The following is a 22,762-nucleotide window of genomic DNA, read 5'->3' as shown; positions in this document are numbered from 1 at the left end:
CTTCCCAAAATGCCAAGAATTGGCTTAATTTAAAAAAATTATGACAAGCAAAGCTGAACAGAAGGATCATTTTCCAAAATTTCACCCCAGTCTCGGATAAGGCACTTCTAAAGTAATTTCAGTTTTTTTTAAATATAAAATAGATACAAAACGACTTAACTTAACTTAAGCCTGTTTAAATGTGCATTACCCACCAACACACAAAGAGAGCCAGCGTTAGGCTACAGCATTTGCATAACATAATTTGCATATCCAGCTGCAGCAATGGCCGGGTCTAGTATTTTTTAGATTCTCACGCAGCAGAACAACAACGAACAGGAATACATTAAGAAGTTTGTGAGTAACCTGCTTGACATATACCAGTATGACAAAACAGAAATACTGGAGTTTATTTTTCTAGTCCAATTAGTGGCAGAATTCCAGACCACCTGATTCGACTACGAGAGACAGTACAATGAGATCTTGTGCTATGTTTTCATGAATATGAAGGAAGGAGCTTTACATAAGATGGAAGTTAGCCCTTCTCGCACTGGACATACCATACCAATTATCAACAAGATTCCCGACTCCTGACTTAATAACGTTTTTAAACCCAGCGTCTGTATGTTGAACGACTCAGCTGTTAAGCAATCTGATGTACAATCGACAAACAACAATACCGAGGACTTAATCGAAGTTTGCACTATGTTAAAGAACCAAGTTTAACTCTTAACCAGAGGCGTTAGCGACCTTAGAATAAAGACCAATGAGTGTCTACCCTCATTAGTTACTCACAGTAACTCACCGTACACCACTCTAAATGAGTGGTGCAAGAGGCTGGTGGGCCGGTCGTGGCCCTCTATTAGCCCCCCTCGTCTTCCGAAATTGTCTTTTAAATAGTATGGTTGTGTCAACTTCTACTGTACTGGCAGGGAGAGCATTCCATGAATTTACGACTCGTTGGGTAAAAAAATGACTACGGCAATTTAATCAAGCATTATTCTTTTTCAATTTATGTTTATGACCCCTAGTGGCGGTATATTCAGACTTTTGAAAAAGTAAATCACTATCAATAGCCTCTTTGTTAGAAAGAAAATTATATGTTTGAATCATGTCCCCTCTATGTCGTCTTTCTTCTAAGGTTGTTAAATTAAAAAATGTTAACCTATCTGCAACACTATATGGACAATATTGTCTACAAGTTCAACTTCTGTTAAGACTTTACCCCCATACTTCCTTAATTCAATTTCACTGGTTAACCCCCTAAATACTAACTTGTTAACTTTTCTTTCTTTTTGGATGGCTTCATTAACTTCATCGCTAATTAATTTATTTGATTTCTCATAGTCGACATGCTCACTAATACTGTTATTAGTTAATTTCATATTATCAATTTCACTAGATAGTAAATCAACCTTTGACTCCAGTTTCTCACAATGTTTTTGGACATTGAGTACCACAGCCATGACATTATTAACAGATCTACTACAAGACTTGCAATACCAATGAAACTGGTCCATTTCTTGATCTTTTAAATTTCCGATAGTAGAATACAATTCACTAGAAACCCCTTGACAATTACAGTGAAACCATAGCTTGCAAAGTCCACATTGCAATGCCTCATCTTTATCAGCAACCTCCAAATCACATTTACCACATAGACTACTTGGATCAGTATTAGTACTGCTATTAGGCTGGTCTTTTTTATTACTAGTCTTTTTTTTGCTAACTGAAGTTTGCTTCCGAAGCGCCGACGCCATGGCTCGTGAATAACCCTGATGTCCTACGGTCACGCTACTCACCAGGCGAGCTACCTGTGTCTCAGCCTAGGCTAGGCCTAGAACAAAATTCGCCAAAAACAACTTAAACAGAAACCATCCACAATCCAAAAATCCTAATCTAGAATAAAGGGAGACCCAGCTATTAAACACTGTAAATATTTATGAGAAATTGAAAAGAAAATTAAGATATATGCTGATTTAAAATTGCAAAAGATACCACAACTCGAAAACACGTCCGTTCTCTCCTGCGCCCTCAACCTCAATCTGTCCGTTCTCTCCTCCTGAGCCCTCAACCTCAATGATAGTTGCTATCGACGAAATTCAATCCGTTGTTCAAGCTGATAACTTCATCAGCCCAAAAAGTCCATCAGTCATTATGGATTTAACAACTGAAACTTCCATTACGTCTACACCCGCAGAACTTTCTCCTAAATTGTTGTCTGGTGAGTTTACAGCTATCCCTGTCAACCAGGCAACAGACGATTTGATATCCCAAGCAATACCAGGCTCTGACTTCGCAAATTTTCAAATCCAAATAAACCAAAGGAGGAAGTTAAAACACCACGCTATAGGCTTACGAAAAGCCTCCATCGTCTTTTCATATGTTTGTTGGAGGACTTCATCAATCTACTTTAAATGCAGCGTTAAGAAAACATATACACGACATCGGTATCCACAGCGTCACTGATATAAATTCGCTGAAAATTGCAATCATCCTTGCCTCATTCTGTGTTGTGTTGGACAATGTTCGCGTGAGGGACCTAGAAAGCCGAGGAATAACTTTTTTTTATTACTAAAACTAACTTACATTGCTTCAACCATTGTCCTACCTGATGAGGTCGTGAAAAAGTTAAACACAATATTTTAAAAATTTATTTGGAATTAGATCGGAGGGTTAAATGAGGCACAACGACCAGCGAATATGAATTAGGTGGAATAAAAGTGTTCCACCTTGGCTCCTATTTAGAATCTAAGTTTATTGTGGATAAAAAAATTGAGTTGTGTCACTGTTGTGTCATCTGCAAAACAAGTAATGTTTAGCTCGTTCCTGTCGTGTAAATTTTGAGGTAGTTTAATACACTTAATTTTGTCAGACTGTCTATTTGTAAGAAAGTCGTTTGTATGATCATTAAATGCATTCACTACTAGTTGTCCTACTTTAACACATAATCTTTTATAAATTCAGGTGAGAGCCCATCATACCCAGGGCTTTTATTATTTTCAATCATTTTTAGTGCATTTAAACATTCCTCATAGCTATACCTTCACATATATTTTTATCTAGTTTCAGTAAAGTAATTCCATCTAGAAATGATTCAAACTTTTCTGTAAGAGTGTCGTTTTCAGATCTATATAGTTCAGAAAAGAAACTGACCTGCATGTATAAAATGTCAGAGTTGTTTGTGTGTTCTCTGTTAAATTTGTTTTTTTTATACCTCTTATTTTTTCTAGATTCAAAAAGTATTTTGATGACCTTTCACCTTTTTCGCACCACTTTTTACGAGATCTTATTTGAATGCCTCTAACTACGTGCTCGTAAAGCGTTTCATATTCCAGTTTTACTATATTAAGTCTATTTTTACCTCCGCCAAGGAGGTTATATTTTCATCCCTTTATGTTGGTGTGTGTGTGTCTGTGAACAGCCTGGAGGCCACAGTCATAGGTCAATGTCACAACTAACAAAAAACTATTTTACTGCCTAGTATAGAGAGCACAGTTTTTATCCGATTATCACCAAACTTAGCCACAATGATCAATGACTCATCATATAATTGTGGTTAAATTTTGAAGAGATCAAGGTCCACCAAAAAAAAGAAATTAAAAAAAAACGTCAGCGGGACTTGAACCAGCGATCTCAACTGTGAGAGACTGGATACATAACCGTTACACCAAACTCTCATCCACAACTTTGTAGTGTGCAGTTAGCCTATTTACACTAATAAACTAATAAAACAAAATTTATTTTCCGGGGATATGTAGGGGAATTTTACAGTAGGCGGAGGTTTGTACTCTCAGAGTACCCTCTAGTTTATGTTAATTATTGTAAGAAAGTTAAGTCGCATTTTAAAAATAAGTTTTGTATTGACTACAATATTTGTGAAATTGTTATAATTTAATCACGATTTAGATAGCATTTACAGATTATTATTGCCATTTTAATATATTTATATTTTACATTGATTGTATATGTTGTACAAGACTGCTTCTCTTTCTGGAGATTTTATGAAATGAATAAATAAACCAGATTTGAACTCGTCACGGTGACGAGTTAGGCTATCGCGCAACGCATAGTATCATACAGATGATATTTATAAGGCTTAGCCTAAAGTAAGCTGCACCAAAACAATTATACAAACAGCATAGCATCGATAAAAATCGTTCAACAAGCGTCAACAGTTGACTGTATTGGCATTGTAAACGGTTTAGTTGACGGTTATTTTTTATTTTACACCACCCACCCATGTGTCTGAAGGAGAATGTTTTATTTTATTTATTTATAACATTATTGAAAATTGGAAGAAAATTGATTGAATTTGACAAACTGTGCTGAAAGAGATAAAAATCCAAATTCTAAATTTCACATGAATTCATATTTACAACTCATTAACCTTTATAATAAGTGATAGGGGCTCACCAGCCATCCGGGAGAGCTATAATCGATTCAAAATAGGCATATTTTTACACAAAATTGCATAAAATTAACCATTTTTAGGTGCACGATTTTTAAAGTTTAACGTACACGTGTGTCATTATTTTACATTCATAATTCATCAAAAATTAAAGGAACTTATCATAAAAGGTATACAGAACAACAATCGCGTGCAAAAATTTTTGTCTGTCTAAGCTGCATACGAGCTAAGTATGCAAAAGCGCGCGCGCAACGCGAACTTTTTTGAAAAATGTGAAATGCTTAAAATGTCCTGAAACGTGTAGAAAGTTGATTAGAAATTAATTTTGCTGATGATACAGGAAGATGACCCTTGACACGAAGCATCCGTGTGTCCATTTCAAAAAGGCTGTTAGTTTTGAATTTACAGTCAATTTAAGAATTTCAGATAAATCGTGTGTAGTTACGCGAACATATTTTCATTAAACCAAAGTTTGTTGCACAACTACTAATAATATATACGTGTATCTGCTGGCCAAGTTACAACATAACTGCTATCGCTGTTTTCGAGATCTGCGACCAACAAAAAATGAGCAGAAAAAATGAAATTTTTGACAATAACAATAGGCTATCACTCTACAGAGAGTGATAGCCTAATAAATACAAATACTACTTACTTCTTGGTGCTATACCTGCTATTGTTTGACTGGCAGCCAACACAACCAACATACAGCCAATTACTATCTTTGAATTCATTTTGTATCAAACTAACTTTCTAATAGAATATTTTTAATCCTGCTCAGATGTCTCCTTTATATATGCTCCAAGCTCAATAATAAATCCAATTAAACATTGTACTTTACCAAGGGAGAGGTGTACAATTAATCCTTCCGTAAAGGAGATTAAAAATTCCTGTTTTATAATTCTTGGGAGTGGTCTGGATTTCCAATATTCCCGTAAGTAGATTAAACATCACATTTGAAAGCAATTATTCCTGTTTTATAATTCTTGAATTAATAATTCTTTTAAATACTTCAAGTCTCATTTCTCATTATCTTTTGGATAATGTATTTGGTTATTTCATCAATTATCTTCCTATCTTTTTTTTTTTACCATTTCTTAATTACCATTTTTTACCCATGAAAAAAAAGTGAATTGTGTTCCTGATGAGGGTAAACGTGACTTTTATTTTTAATTAATGATAACATTATGATACTTTCTTAAGCTCTGTCTATACCATCAAACTGTATGTGATGTGCCCATATGTAAATCATTACCATTTTGGGCATATCACTATCATATTTGGACAGATGACACTTTTTTTTGTCAAACTAGTTTGATAGTGTATTGTCTCCCAAAATCATGACAAATAAAGATTTATAAAACAAACTTTGAATATGCCATTTTGCAGTTTGAATGACATTGTCCACTTCCACAGGGACAGAAAAATAATGATTTTTGCTTTAAATTACAGTTTTTCATGTATAATTTATTTTTTTTAAACATTCTACAAAAGTTTGTCCACTTATTCTTAAAAGGGCATCCATGACTTTCATGGTCTTCTCGTGGAAGACAGCTAGCCATCACAAACATTCTGGAATCCATTCTGTATCAGACTTTGAAGCTTGCTCTCACGATATAACTATACAGGTCTTTCTTAGCCCAAGACTGTGTCGGATCTTGACAAGTCTCCTTATTTATAGGCCTTTACAACAACAGGATGAAATCTTGGTTTCAATCACAGCAAGGTACTTGAAGTTATCATAACTTTCGTTAGGAGAGTAAACAGCACATGTTGAAAGCAGTTATTTTTGTGTTTGAATTGTCGGGGAGTTGCATAGGATTTTATTTCCTTCGTTATTATCGTATTTTAAGACAACAAACATCACAAATGAAAGAACAACTAGATTTGAACTCGTCACTACGGACGAGTTAGGTTATCCGCAGCGCAAACGCCACGTGCACGTCATACGTTAGAATATTGCGCAGAGAAAAAATTGAAAAAATGTTTGTTTGCTCTCTATTTTGTTTCACGTCTAAGTATATACAGTTTACAGTATATATTGTATACGTATGTACTACATACAGTGCAGAATAGGTGAAAATAAGTGACCCAAGTTATTGACGCTTTTGGACATGATGTCATCACAATTTTAAAAATGGTATATCATGCAAAAGATAATTGATTGGCCTAGACAATATAAAAAAATGGGAGAAAATGGAATACGGATAAGTGGAGATGAGCTCTATTTTATGTGATGAGCTAGGACGAAAGATACAAAAATCCTATCTATATTATAAGTGAGAGAGTTTGTACGTCTGTCTGTTTGTTTGTTTGTTTGTTTGTTCGCTATACAAATTTTTGTTACTGCACATAATCTTACATATGGGGTATCAAAATGACCTCAATTGTACCGGGAATGTTCTAAGCTATATTTGAACATCTTCCGCTATCTAGGATCTAAGTTAGGGACCAAAATGTGGTCAAAATGGCCCACTTTTCCCCACTTTCGATGTTTGTTCATTATACAAATTTCTGTTTCTGCATGTAACCATACATATGGGGTATCAAAATGATCGCAATTGTATCGGGAAGGTTTTAAACTACATTACAAAAATTCCACGAGTCCTGGTGTTTTTGTGGGAGGTGGGTGGGGTGGTTTGTGATGTCATTTTTGCTTGGGATCGGGGTTGTAGGCTATCGAATTGTAAAATTATACTACAAATGTTTTACAGTATTTGAATTATCCTCAGGAAGGCGTTTGGTGAAATATAGATATAGATATACATATTTTAATCATTAACCAATATGACACCTATTCATGTACACATTTAGCAAAGTACTTTAACCATATCCAGCTATGTATCGGTCTCTTGGATTAGTCTCATTACAGACATTCATTCCTGTCTGAACATATACACGTTCTTTACTGTTACTGTACTACTATATTTGAACATCATCCGCCATCTAGGATCCAAGTTAGGGGCCACAATGCATGGTCAAAATGGCCCACTTTCGATGTTTGTTCGTTTTACAAATTACTGTTTCTGCATGTAACCATACATATGGGGTATCAAAATGATCGCAATTGTGGTTGGAAAATGTTAAAGTATTTTAATTATCCCTGGAAAGAGGCTGGGAGTTTGGGGTGGGGATGTAGGCCTATCACCAACACCGAAACTGTATTGGGAATGTTTTAGACTACTTTTGAAAACTGCCACTGAGGGATTATGGGTTGGGAGTAATGGCTAACATAATTTTTATTGGAACCTTCTTAAACACATCACCCAGTATCTGGGGTGTGTTTGAAGTGGGAGGAGGAGGACCGTAAATGCTGGCGTAATGAAGTAGCCTATATGATTGGAATTGTAATAGGAAATGTTACTACATTTGAACTCTCCGGGGGAGGAGTTAAGGTTTGTTGATTGTGGCTTGGATGGTGAAAGGAGAAAGAAGGCTAGGGGCCGCAGTATCAAAATTAGATATTTTAATTATCAGCCAATATGACACCTATTTATTTACACAGTACTTAAACCATAGGCCTATCGTAGCTATGTATACCCTCTCAATTTGAAGCTGAAGTTGAATTGAATTTGTACTGGGAAGAATTTGTTTTTAAAAAAGAGTGTGGGGTTTTATTGAAGAGGGGTGGGGGTTGGTGAGTATAGGGAGGTAGGCCTACTGGCGTCGGGTGTTATGATTTTAAAACCCGCCCTGGGGCGGGTATAATTGCTAGTACTTTATATTCGAGTGGCCATACGATGACGTCACAATGTCCGGTTAGCCATATTCATGCATGATCCGATATCTACAACTCATCTACTTCCACAATATGTAATTATAAAAAAGTTCACCACATAGTTTAGAATCTATGACTGTTTAAAAAAAGTCATAATTTTCACAAATTTTTGAACTTTTTCATCAAAAACGCGTGCGAATTGTCCAATTCGACGTGCTCGTATGACGTGATTTTAAGGCGAAATTGTTTGAAAAGTTGATAGAAATTCATAAAATCGCGCGTAACTTACGCTGCGCAACTCCGACATCGTCGAAAAGCTTGGCTGCACATCTACAGCTACAGGTCAATCTTATGACAAAGTTATACAATCTTATGTTGGCCAGAATTAGAGATACGCTGAGAACAAAATTCGTGGAAAAAAAAGAAAAAAAGATCCTGACAATAACAAGGGGTTATCCTCCAAGTGCGGATAACCAATAATAATAATAATATTACAAACAACACATTAAGTTCTTAACTTCCAACAATTGCAATCACATGCAAAATTCACTTACATAATAATAAAAATTTCACTAAAACTGTGATTGGTTTTCATTAGATTCTTCTGGTAAAAACCTAAAGTTACTAAATCATTTAAAATGTTGTGTTAAGAAAACAATCTCTTGCACTATTTGCTGTGTCAGTAGGTAAAGTAACTAATTAATTTCCAGTATAGATTATCTCTATCTCTGAATATTTTATAAATTTATGAATTACTATAGTTCTCCTTTTGGTGCTCTTTTAACCATCATCTGTGTAATCTTATGGCTGTATTTAGTTCCCTTGAAATGATGCCACAATATACCTTTGTCATAATTGGCAGCTGCAATTGTACCTGGTGTAATTAGGTAAGGACCATTCAGAGATGAGTGGTAACAATTATTGACCCACCAACCAGCTTGGGAGTTTTCGGCACAGCTCTTACTAGACGTTCCATCATTGTCTCTGTCTTATGTTGAAAACGGTACTCTGTCCTTATGGTATGCCATAGAGTCCCCTACCAAAAGAAAGATCAGGTTTGAGACATTTTTTAAGTTCAGGTTTTGTTTCAGAGCGGTCAGTCTTATTTTGTTTCGAACTTGGGTTTTTAGATGTTGTTTCACACTCAGGTTTTTTAGACTCTGGTTTGAGTTTTTTTTTCACACTCTGGTTGGAGCACTCAGGTTTGTTATTTAAATATTTTGTTTTTATTTCTCTCAAAGATTTTCCAATTCCTACCACTGAATATATCCCTGATAAAATTAATTTGTCCTCACCTGCACTTCCTGTGTACCCCTAATTCTGAGAGTATAGTTAGACCATTCAGTACCAATGCGAAAGTGAGAATATCTTGCATTCTTCATAGCGTTTGTATGATCAGTAATCTCTACTAAGAACTCAAAATCACCATCAGATGTTATACGGTTGATCTGTTCATTACCAAGCCAAAAGCATATAATTCAGTTTTAACCTTTCGGTCTGAGATCGGTCTTTTAATATAAACATTGCACTTACTTGAAGGGCATCCATGGTTTTCAGGTTCCCCAATTGGCTTACTGCTAGCACAACCAACGTGGCGCAATTCATTGTGTCCCACTATAACTTCTTCAACACAAAAGACAGCTACCTTCCTATCAACCGTTTTCCACTACAACGCCAAAGCGTCGTACGACACGTTGTACACTAATCCCCAACTGTCCAGACACACATTCTTTTAGTCGAGACTCTGTTGGATCCTTGAACGCTCCAGCTATATTATCATGAAGGAACTAAATTAGTTTTATTTAATTTATTTCCATGGATATATCCGTGTTAAACCTTAATTCCTCAATGGCTAAACAAATCATGCTTAATTCCTTTAAGGAAATAAATAGAAATGTTGGAAGTAATTCAACTTTATACTTTTAATTGTTTAGGGGTTGGGCAGGGAATTTTTGATTTTTATTATTGATAATAAAATAAATAAAGCACTTTAGAGAATTTAAAATTCAACACTTATAAATTTATAACTCTTAAATAAATTATGAACATTATATTATTTTGCATATTTATATACAGTATTCAAATAAATAATAGACCCATTTTTATACTTCATAGAATTGAATATTACTGTATTGTTTTTAATATAAATTTGCAACATTCTGAGCCTCGCTTGTCTTGTTTGTTTCTATTTGGTTCCATTTTGTGTTTAGTAGAACCGGTCACATACACAATACAAATACAATCATTTGCGTTCAATTCGTAGCGGCCTTCGTAGCTTCAATATTTGGTTTGTTCTGCCAGTCTAGTCACGCATGCCATCAGACCTTGTGCAATGTGTTTAAAAGTGGGTCTTTTTAGATTTTTTAGTTAGAACTGAACATTTAAAGTCGTTTTTGTACCTGATTTTTTATTTCCATTTTCTATAGTATAATAAATAAGCTTTTTCGCTATTTATATTTTATTACATAACTACAATAAAAAACTTTAAAGGTCACTTCATTTTGCACGCAGTATTTTATTTACATGTACCATGAAAAAAGTTGCCTCCCCTAAATTTGATTGAAAGACAGCCTCAAATTATGCTAGAACGCTGCTGCGTCCAGGAACTTTAGTCCTGACTTTAGATCCTGTCACCACCAGTGCTTATAGGTACAGTACATGTCTCAAGTTCTTTCCCCATCAGTCAATGTCCTTATCATTTAACTGTGTTTAAGCAGTCGTAATTCTAACATTATTTTTATTATCCTTTAAATGTGATAAATGCAAAAGAAACCCTATATGTGTCCATAGATTATTTTCACTGCAAGGTACAAAGGGTGATAAGGCCTTAAAAAAGGTTAATTCTTTGTTTACTTGAAATATGTTTTTAGTGTAAAAATGGATTGAAGATATACTAACCTAGTTAGTTAGTATTAGGCTAGGCTTGCCTAGACGTTTTAGCCTTGCTGGTCTAGGATTGTTTGGTCGTTTGTTGACATAATTAACACTAAAACAGGCGTGTTTATAAAATCCATATAAATATAACATTTAATATAATATTATTAAAAACCAAATGTTACTGTTTTAATCAATGTGAATGAAATCTAGGCCTTGGCTAGAGCTACCTTTTATTTGATTCAAATGACAGGAAGCTATTTAGATGTTATATAAAACAAATAATGAATGTTTTATATTCGTGTAATGGTACAAATAATGGCATTTGATGAATGATAAATGTTAAATATCAACTCGGCTTATTGTATGATGCTTTAAAACCTAAGTTTTACCTAAATGTAAATTGGATTAAATTGAACTATTCAACATTTTAATTACTTGAATTCTGCCATATAGCCAATAATTGCTCTAGGCAGTAAAATAGCTCGAATATAAATGTCTAAATGCTCCAGCATGTCAGTTAATAAATTTTATATTAAGTGTGTTGAGACGATTATTTACATGTGGAAAATATTTGTCAAAGCAAATGGCTGGCCGGAGAAATTAACTTTGTTTTACAAGGGTAGCTCTAACAGCTGTACTATGCTGCAGTACAGGTGTCTTACAGAGGCCCTCTTAAAAACAATACAAAATGCTTACTACATTCAAACATCAAATTACAAGCAGATTCATAAAAGTTAAAATTCACACAAACAATTTAGAAAAGTTTAAATTCATTGAAGTATAACAATTTAAAATATAAAACTAGATTTAATTTGTCACTATGACGAATTATAGGTTATATGCATTGATTTAAATAAAGATAATTGATTTTTAAAAGATATATTGATTGATTGATTTTGTCAAAACCATATACCATAAGCCATATACACTTGAATAAAACAATCCGATCAAAGATCCCTCCGCTTATGTCATAAACCACCCTTACAGTACATAATAATAAAGACATTACTTTTTCACTAGATTTCATTATAAATCATGCTTATTATAATTTATACACTAAGATATAAACTAAACAAACAATACAAATACAAAAAAAAATTGTTAGACTTGATCTCGGGACCTCGAGTGCTATAGACGGGATCACATGAGACCACCGAGCCATGTACACCTGAATAAAAGTTGAAGGAAGATTCCTCCGTGTATTTAGTATGCAGTAACTACTTAGGCGCAGATAGATTATGACATACCGCAATGAATCATAATTTTTTACAATGATGGCATCTTTAAAAATAAAAAAAAATATGCACTGTCAAAGTATATACTTCCAACGTTAATATATGAAAATTTTAAAGAAAAAGGTTAATGTTAAGTTTGTTATTTCGGTCCAAGAAAATGTCATAGTTTGTTTGATTGTCAAAATTTTTATTTTTTAATTTAATATGGAATTAATGATGATGTAATCAACTTTTTTTCTCTTATTCTCTTATTTTCATAATAAATCATACATGTGATAAATACACTTTAAGAAAATGAATTGCAAAATAGGGGTTTCCGAGCATTTTGACGACCTATTTAGCACATTTTCACCATTTTTTTTACACCTGTCACTTTCGACATGCTCGTATAACATGGTTTCAAGTTTTTTGATTGCGCATCGTAAAAAGATAATCACATCGATTCCTGACCGTAAGGAATATTCTCTGAAAAAATGACGTAGCTAGATGAAATTGATCCCAAGATAATTGATGAACAAAATAGTGCTAAGGAAAGAATAAATAAATACAGATTCTGACAGAATCAATAAGGTTATATGCATGAAAATGCATATAACCTAGAAATATGAAATTCTTCATAAAAATTAAATTTTGCATAAATGAGTCAATTTTGGTGAATTTCCAAACAATTAAAATGATGTTTCTGGTGTTCTCTTAATCACTGCCCTCTTGTAACTGTTGCCAACTGATGTTGTTATTAGAACATCTAGGTGTTAGGTTAAACCCATTTAGGTTTGAAAGTGTATAGGAAAGTTTTGTTTTAGTGATTTTTTACATTTATACATTGAAAGCTTTAGATTTAAATCTTAAATTGTGTAGTAGTTTATTTGCTCTTTAATGTTTATATACTTTCGCCTTTACCTTGGAAAATACATCAACATTCATCTTGTGTTTGCTTATGTCACTATATTTCTTTGATCAAAACCAATATTATAAATATAATATGTAGGCCTACATTCATTGTAAGTATTTATTTCATTTTTAATCATTTCAAAACAAGATTTAACACTTAAAAACTACAGCAAATATCTACTTAAAATACTCCTAAAATTAGATTAAAAACTACTAATTGTAATAAATGAAAATATAGGAAATACTGATTTATGATTAGATATCAATTTGATTTTATTAATTAAAAATAATGAATATAATAATGTCACTATTATGTATTAGCATAGTTTTAAATAATAAAATTAATATTTTTTTACAGAATGACATGAATATATTATTTGGTATAATATTTAAAAATGATTAATAATAAAACATTCATTGTTACTATTATATAATTTAAAATACAAAATTAAAAATTCCCTATAATAAATTTTTAAACAAATCACAGTTGATATGACAATATATTTGATTATTGGTTATAACATTTGAATCATTATAATAAAATAATTATTTAATGATAAGGTAAAATGATATTTAAAAGAAACAAAGAGGAATCTAAATTATTCAATAATTACAGATTCTGATTTGTTATGGTGTCTTTTAACCATCATTACTGTTGTCTTAAAAGATCAAAATAGCGATCCCAGTTGATGCCATTGTAATCAGCTGTACCTGGTGTAAGGTAGAGCCCATTCAGGTCTAAATCATGAAAACTCACTTATGGTGCTCTTTTAACCATCATCACTGTTGTCTTAAGACCTGAATCAAATTGTTTCCAGTTGATGCCTGTGCCATCACTTGTACCTGGTGTAAGGTAAAGGCCATTCAGGTTTGATTCATAACAGTATTTGTACCACCAAGCACCTTTGTATTCCTCAGCACAGTTACTATTGCCTTTCTTATCATTGTCTATATCATACGTTGTAAATTGTTGACCATTGTGCACTGCCAAAGAGTCACCTATACAAACAAAATATTAGGTCATCTTCAGTTTACTAATAAATCTTTAAATTAACATTCATTTTTAAATATTTGTTTTTCTTTGTGTTATAAAATAAAAGATATTTGATATATAAAATCGAAAAATAATAATATACAATATACCCTAAAATTCATAATATATTTTATAATTGATTTAATTTTATCTGTAAAATTGTATGCCATAAATTAAACCATAACACAATTATTAAAATTTTGTTTTTAATTTTTTTTTTTTTTTTTATTAACTATTATATCATAGTTGCTTATTTTAATATTTTGTTTTTGTCAGAGTTATTATACTTTAATTTAAAAGCAATGCATTTAATAATGAAGAAGAAAGAAGAAAACACAAGTTATATGAATCTGTACTAGAGTATATACACACACTATGATTTTTATTTTCAATTTCAATTTCTTTAACTTTATTTTGTGTACCAGATCTATTTATATTTACTTTGAAATCAGAGTGGTCCTTAGTTGTTATCACTGGCTCCTTGTTTAGGGACCACTCTCTACAAAATAACTTTAATGTGCGACTAGCTACTGTATGTTATTGTAAGGTACAAGGAGTGTCATTCCCTGTGTTTTGTCTGATTTTTACAACAAAAATTATTTTGGGTAGAGAATTCTATAATTCTGTAGTTACTGGCAGTAATTATATTTTTTTATTTCTTTAACTTATGCGGAAATTCACCACGCGATGGAATGTTTAGGGGGCCTAGCGCTTTCTTGTCACGCTATGAACTGCATGGTTCGTCGTGATCATACTTTGTTGGAGGCCTAGAAAATATGAAAGTTACCGTACCGCCATGGTTCCTAAATATATTTTGAAGATTTTGTTTGTTGTTAATCAAAAGTACTTCACTGTTAAATTAATACTGATCTATAATTAACGATTAAAATTATTTTTCATGTATATAGTCCTGATGCGTAAAAAGTTTTGTAAGAAAATGGAAAGTGATATCAATGCGCAAAATTTCGTCTGCTCCTCAAATACTCTCTTGTCATTGGCCAATGTATAGCCTTTGTTACCCAGACGTGTGCAACTCAACTAAAAGCTCGACTTCATTAAGTCGAACTGCAAACTTTGACTACTTCTTTTATGAATCGAATTTGAAGTAATAGCTTGAACTACGACTTTTTTAAGTCGAACTTCGAACTACGACTAAAGTCCAGTTTAAGAATACGGGCGTTAATGTTTTTGGCTGTTTCTACAAATCTACAAATGCGACTTATGTCCGATTTCGCTTGCATGTGCCACAATTTATTTGAATACTAGTACTGTATAACATTTTAACATGTGTTCCTCATTTACATCCGCCAATGAGGTATATGTAGTAGGTCGCGTGTGATTGTTTGTGTGTCTGTTTTTCAGCAGGATTCCTCAAAAACTTATTACAAAATCTTTACCAAAATGAAAATACAGATAGATATGTCGTCAAGGACCACTCCATTAAATTTTAAAGGCAATCCGGACCACGGTCCTAATTCTGGACCACTTTTTAGTATTATTTTCAGATAAAAATATCTAACAGGGCCGGTAGGTAAGTGCTAAAAGATAATTTTAAAAAGTAAACTGAAATTGCATTTTCTCAAGAACTACTTGTCCAAAAAACCTCATTTTTGAACAAGAGGCAAGAGTTATAATTTGTGATTTGTAATTTTAAAACATAATTTGATTTAACGTACATGTTTTTTGATACGAGTAGTTTTAAAAAACCTATTTCTTTTTAAAATGTATTGAATGCACTAACCTGCAGTTCCTGTGTATCCACTGATTGTCAACTTATAGTTAGAGTCCTCAGGACCAATACCAAAGTGAGAATATCTTGCAATCTTCATTTCGTCCAAGTGATCAGTCATCTCTACTAAGAGCTCAAAACCTCCATCAGATGTTATACGATTGATCTTTTCGTTACCAAGCCAGAACTCTGTGTTCACATTTCCAAAACCCACTTTGTATTCTAACCAATTACGGTAGAAATCAACTGATCCATCTTGTCTTCTCTGTATTACCTGATAATGAAATGATCTATACTCTACAGACTTACAGTACTAAAACATTGATGGCAAGCCCATCAACTGGCGTAAATAGAAATAAATGAATTAAGAACCTGACCACTAATATTACGATGAAGGTACCATGTGTAAACTTGTGTATTTAACGCCATCATTAATATAATGAACGCCGAACACTTGGACAGTAATCCGTGGATTAGCTTACCACTTCCGTGAACCAAGCCAGTCTTGTGCCGTACATGTGAACGTACCCTTAGTTAGCTCTGCCAAGGCTTTTGGAATTGCACTTGCTGATATCTTTGAATAGGTTGGCCTATACTTACCGTCCAACCTCCATCTTTCCTCATGTCACAGTATACAAGTAACCGTGGACCTCCATCACTTGGCTGTATCACATATTCACCACTCACAGCATTAGGATAATGTTGTAAAATGTCACCACAGTCCCTCATAAAACACTCTAAAATTACACAGTTAGCGTTATAATAAAAACATTTTGTTTTGAATACACAATATTTCAACATAAACTGTAACTTATATAGGTTTCATTCAGTGATGTAGCCACAAGAAATAAAGTGGTGCGGTTGTTGCAAGAAAAAGGAACACTCCCCTGTGCAGCCCATGGTTATTAAAGGCCTTTGTAAATAAGTGGTCAGGTTGAAACCGTACCTACCTGCCTTGTTATTTCAAAGTATTTTTTAACAAAAAGGTTGTTAAATGTTAGCATAAAATTCATTATTTTAAAAGAGCATTTAATTTAAGTTTTTTCAACTTGTTTGCATTGTCGTGAGATGTTTTCCAGGTGATTGTACTAATGTTCTTGTGACCAATGAATCATTCATTCATAGAAAGTACTGATGTAGAAGTCGGCGACTGTAGAATGGACCAGAGACCCGAGTTATATATTTTGTTTGTCTCCATTTTTCGTTTAAATATTTTACTTACTTGGAGGAATTGGTAGACACATGTCATCCTGACATGAGTGACAGGTAGCCAGTACAGCTAACACACAGCAAATCATGAATGCTCTGGAATACATTTTGTGTTACACTTGAAAGCTCACTAAATACAATTGACAGGTTATTTTCATTTAACTAGATTAGAAAGTATGCAGTCAAACGACAAGTATCATGAGAGTTGTATTTTCACCTGATTAGTCAGGGAGACTATGTCGAATAATAAAGTCCCGTGCGATTTTTATGAATAGAAAATACCACCTATCTAGACATGTTGAGTACAACCCAAGTAACAAGAAAACACATGTTGACAACGTTGGAAGGGTGGCAGAGGCCCGCCATCTTGAATTTCAAAATGGCCGCCATTGAAACTCTAAGTGTTCATATCTTGGTAACCACAGACTGTAGAGACTTGCTTTTGGTCTCAAATTGTTCATAATATAAAACTTTATATCAGTTCTAATGGAACATTTATCCCCAAAATGACCGGAAATGGCTTTTCTGACCTTTAGCCCTAACTGACCGGAAGTTTTGTATCTCCTTAACTGGTGGACGTAGCGACTTGATTGTGGCCTCAAATTGTTCGTAATATAAAACTTTATATCAGCTCTAATGGCGCCTTTACCCAAAAAAGTGACAGAAATTGCTATTTCTGACCTTTGACCCTATTTGAATGGAAGTTTCATATCTCCACAACGGGTAGACATAGATACTTCATTTTGGTTCCAAAATGTTCATATCATACAACTTTCTATTTGCTCTAATGAAAACTTTCCAAAAATAATGACCGAAAATACAATTACTGACCTTTGACCCAGTTATCTGGATTTGTTCATCTCCATACCGTACTGTTGACATAGTTACTTGATCTTGATATCAAACTATTTAGAGCATAGTTCTGTTGTTAATTGTCTTTTTGAGTTATTATTATACAATTATTTTATGGACTAAATTGTTTTACGGTATAAGTTTAATACAGCAGTTCATCATCAGTGTCATCATCATCCTCATCATCAGTGAGACTTGCCTGCTCTTGGTTGTCACATAATTCCTAATCGTCACAGCAACTGCAAAGGTATGTGCAGTTTAAACCGGGTTTTTTTGCACTTGGATTGGTTGGTTGTGCATCGTGTTTTTGCACAGTGGCACTTCACTAGGTCGATAACACCCTGGGGTGCTTGAGGCAAAGATGTCATAACTGCTTTATAATTGCCATCTACAATATCCCAACCAAAATCTTGAGGCTCTGGTATAGTTGGATTAGCAATGACATCGTTGTTCCATATTATAGCATGATAGTGTGCCCTTAAAATGGCAGGCCGCAATGCACCCAGCGTTGGAGACAAACCCTTTGATTGGTCTTGTTCCTTCTTAAAAAGCCACCACCTAACATTAGCAACATTTTTTTAATCTGTGTTTCGTATATAGAGCTTACACACAAATGATGCTTCAGATAGTTCATTTGTTGTTCCTAATAATTTCATGGCAGTTGGATGTAGTTCCTCCAAAACCTTCCAGAATGTAGTTTTGCCTTTTCCAGAAAATATACGAGTAATATCTGCACCTGAGAAAACATGCAGTCCTGGAAGGACTGCTGCTTTGGACTCAAACAGTGTTCTGTGGATTGCACTAATAGAATTGTCCTGCGGGTTTTGCCAGTGCCTGTAACAAAGTTTGTATTTTGACATATAATGGGGTATCGTCTGATGGCTAGTACAAGTACGTAAATGTCAGGTGAGTATATATCTAGTGTGGTAGCACCATTCGTTGTTGCATCAACGGAATGCAAAATGAGTTTGGTATCAGCTTCCACCTGACTACTTGCAAGGTTGCTTACTTCCCTATGTGTAGCCTTCGCTTTGTTTCGCCAGGCAAACTACAAGATGCTTGTTTCTTCCACATGATCTAATATCTTTTCAGCTAAATACGTCGCCAGTCCATCTTTCGTTGATACATAAGCAAGAAGACCGTGCCTACTGATTGTACCGGTTGAAGTTGAATCTGTAATGTGGTAAGCTACAGCTTTATTGCCACCTAGCCGTCTCGCACGGTTTGAAGCTTTGAGTGATTCTCCAGTATCATAGCGGTCACATACCAAATGCACCTCATCACAGTTATTTTACCATACTTCTGCCAGTGTCGTTCAATGAAATGTTCTGATAGATCCAAGCATGTTTCAATATTCTCTAGTTTACTTAGTGATTGCAAATAAGCCATAGCATCGACAATACATACTTATTTATAGTTCCTGACAACTTTTTCTTCTGTTGAGTCATTTGTTTCGTGAGCGACTTCTATCGTTTTTGGTAGCTTTTCAAGAATCGTCATCAAGTCACTCTTCGACATTGTAGGAAACAATGAACCATCTGCTGCAAATAAAGCTCTTGGGACAACAAAAAACTGTACCAACGGCTTGTCTGAGTAAAATAACTGTTGTATTACTATTATAATGATGCTTTGATATTGATAAATATCTACTGGGAAGAAAAGTCATTGTCTCAGCTTCTTTAGCGAGAGCAAGAGCCACTAGAAAAAACTGTGTACGTGAATAAGGGTTTAACGAAATACCAGTTAGCCCACCAAGTACTTGATGAGACGTGATCTGGAACAATAGCACAAAATGGCAATGAATTTTTATCTACCACCCAGTTGCCATCGTTGAATTCTATCCATATTTCTGTATCTGATGCTCTCATGTCTGCCAGGTACGCAGGGATTAACTGAGCGTAATTTAATTTGTCATGTGCGACGAAATATGGTATAATGTTTCGGTAGCTTTAAGATGAAGACTCCAATTGGCAGTTCACACTGCGTGATGCTTGATTGTGATTGGCTAAAAGTTTAATCAACTGCCATGGTTTCCTTTTCCTTATTAGATACAGTATAATGGATATGTATACTTGATTCATTAGCACAACTGTAAATATGCATGTTATGAACAATTTCAGACCAGGATTGTTTTATGTCAAGCAGTAATGAAAATTTGAAAAATTCCACATAATTAGGGTCAAAGGTCAATAATTGCATTTCCGGTTATTATTTCGAAAAATATTTTATTAGAGTAAATAGAAGGTAGTATGTTGTGAACAATTTAAGATCAAAATAAAATGTCTACGTCCATTGGTTATGGACGTTATTGGTTATACTTCCGGTCAATTAGGGTCAACGGTCAGATATGGCCTTTCCGGTCATTTTGGCGGGAAATGTTCTATTACAGCTAATATGAAGTTGTATATTATGAACAATTTGAGACCAAAAACAAGTCTCTACAGTCTGTGGTTACCAAGATATGAACACTTATAAATTTCAATGGCGGCCATTTTGAAATTCAAGATGGCGGGCCTCTGCCACCCTTCCAACGTTGTCAACATGTTTTTTCCTGTTGTTTGGATTGTATTCAACATATCTAAATAGGTGGGATCTTCTATTCATAAAAATCCCACGGGATTACATAGTCTCCCTGACTAGATCTACCTTGCAGTGTATTAGAAATCGCCAAGTTTCTAGCCACATGCAAGTTACTGTTACAAGTTACAAAAACACCCGCAAGTTACTATCACATGTCTAATAGAGTCACTTGCTTATGGTGTTACTTGCCTATAGAGTGACTAGCCAAGGAGTCGCCAACCTAGCCTATGGAGTGACTAGCCTTTACAGCCACTAGCCTATGGAGTGACTAGCCTATACAGCCACTAGCCTATGAAGTGAATGGTATAATAATAGATACCTACCCTCATTGTGTGTAAATAATTGATTGATTGAAATAAAAGCACAAGTTTATAGAAATTGTGAAATTTTAGGGGCTCTTCAATCTCAAACATAAACTGTAAAATGAATTAAAGTTTAAAGACATCATCAACTTCCCTATCAATCTAAATTGAAAGAATGTAATACTTACAACTATTTTCAATGTTTTTTACACCTCAACTGAACGATGAAGCGATTGTCTCAGATCTCACAGTGCAGTATTGGAACACGTCTCTTTTATGGAGATTGGTTGGGGAACAACCCAGATGTTTTCTAATACACCCTTTCAACTAAAAGGTTTTTATAATAGGATTTCTCATGTAATCTCAATGTTACAAATTACATTATACTGAACAATATTTGAATTGCATTAGTTTGTTTGGATATTTGTAGATAATTTGTTTAGCTAATTGATTCGTGAATGAGATGAAACACTCTTGTAATTTGCTGTTTGTAAACACTCAAGATAGAATTGCTTTGTTGAGACTTTTTAATTTGTTTAGCTAATTTGTTCGTGAATGAGATTAAAAACTTTTGTAATTTGCTTTTTCAACACAGGATGATAATTTTGATTTTAATTAATGTGAATGAGTTCCTAGTTATCTATCTCTCTCTCCTAGTTTCTCTGTTCATATTTGTCCATATGGCCCAGTGTTATATCAACATTAATTAACACAGAAACACTCTCATGCATTTAGTTTGTTATATTTATAGCTTACTGTATGTAAAAAATGTTTGAGGTAGCTTTGTACGCTTATATAACCAAAAAGTTGTTTCCATCCACACTCAAATGAAATCAACCAGTCTGTATCTGATCATATTAAGTACATTTGTAATTAAATGAGAAGATGTGCCTAACTCTTGAATGTCTTTTTTTTATTTTAGTTGCATAAATGTTGTTATGTCTTATACTTCTAATGCTACATACTTGTTTATTTGCCATAAATGGTATTTTTAAAGTGCATTCATTTTTAAAATTTTGAAAGTATTAACATTTCAATTGAGATTCAGATACTGTAAAAAAATAAGTGACCAATAAAGAAATTAAATCTAATAATAGCAATAGCATACAGTCTAAATTGGACTATTGTAAAGACAAATGTTTCTTACATTCTCACTTTAAAATGGCTGACCGGTAAAAATATTTTAAAATAGAAGTTTAATATATTGTTCTTTGTTCTTCATTGTTCTTTTAGGCTTGAAGCTGTTCGTTGCGGGTGTCTTCCATTGTGTCCTAACCAGCTGGTTTATCCTGAGATATTTCCAAGTAAGTTATATTGTTCTCAACTTACTATATAATAATTTTGGTAGTCTATTTTTTTTTTGCAAAAGTCAATTTGTGCTGTGTGTACAGTAGGTCATAATTGATTTGTCTCTAATTTAGTTTATTCCATTTCCATGTGACAATATGACAGAACTACAAAAGTAATTCAATATTCCAATATTCTCTTTTATTATATTATATGGTGATGATATTGTTTAATAAATTTAAACAATGTTTGTTTAATTTTGTTAGGGTTACATGTTTAAAGCACTTTTGTATCCCATTCCTTTATTATTTTATTGTATTTGTATTTGTTTTTTTTTATTTTGGAATAAAATTTTTTATAATTGATTGAAAATAAATGATTATTGTCCCATACCGAATTACTTTTTTCAATCTCTTTTAGAAGACTGTTTATACAATACAGAACATTATTTTAACAGCTATGACGATTAGATTCTGCAAAACACCAAATATTGTACGTAACTATGACAGAAGTACACTGAATGAAATCACTGCAAAATGTAGCTGGACATCTATTTTTTTCTTGTTTTCAAGTCAAGAATCATAATGGTGTATCACAATTTTCAAGATACATAATTGGCTTGAATGGTAAATCATGAACTTATAATATTTATAATAAGA

At 33.6% G+C, this 22,762-nt stretch overlaps 2 protein-coding genes and 1 long non-coding RNA gene across 3 annotated transcripts in view; all 3 read right to left on the bottom strand.

Moving 5' to 3' along the window:
• Positions 1-9,683, bottom strand: part of LOC144839878 (fibrinogen-like protein 1) — a 32,219-nt gene extending 22,536 nt beyond the window's left edge. The window contains exon 1 of the mRNA XM_078695447.1: positions 9,638-9,683. Within this exon, the coding sequence (XP_078551573.1) occupies positions 9,638-9,656 (19 nt within the window). The 5' untranslated portion in view covers positions 9,657-9,683. The remainder of the gene's footprint in view (positions 1-9,637) is intronic.
• The window catches only part of LOC144839856 (fibrinogen-like protein A), a 77,896-nt gene continuing 63,760 nt past the window's right edge, over positions 8,627-22,762 (bottom strand). Inside the window, exons 5-6 of the mRNA XM_078695419.1 lie at positions 13,955-14,014; positions 8,627-8,982 (exon numbers count right to left, since the gene is read on the bottom strand). Coding sequence (XP_078551545.1) covers positions 8,864-8,982; positions 13,955-14,014 — 179 coding nt within the window. The 3' untranslated portion in view covers positions 8,627-8,863. The remainder of the gene's footprint in view (positions 8,983-13,954; positions 14,015-22,762) is intronic.
• On the bottom strand, positions 8,976-9,571 carry LOC144839891 (uncharacterized). Its single transcript, XR_013611796.1, has 2 exons — positions 9,404-9,571; positions 8,976-9,144 (listed from the first exon to the last, which is right to left on the bottom strand). It is a non-coding gene; the product is annotated as an uncharacterized LOC144839891 (long non-coding RNA).

The sequence above is a fragment of the Antedon bifida genome, chromosome 4, assembly GCF_963402885.1.
Source record: "Antedon bifida chromosome 4, ecAntBifi1.1, whole genome shotgun sequence".
NCBI classification, from domain to species: domain Eukaryota; kingdom Metazoa; phylum Echinodermata; class Crinoidea; order Comatulida; family Antedonidae; genus Antedon; species Antedon bifida.
Note: the sequence above shows the minus strand (reverse complement) of the source record. Positions and strands in the feature narration are given on the sequence as shown.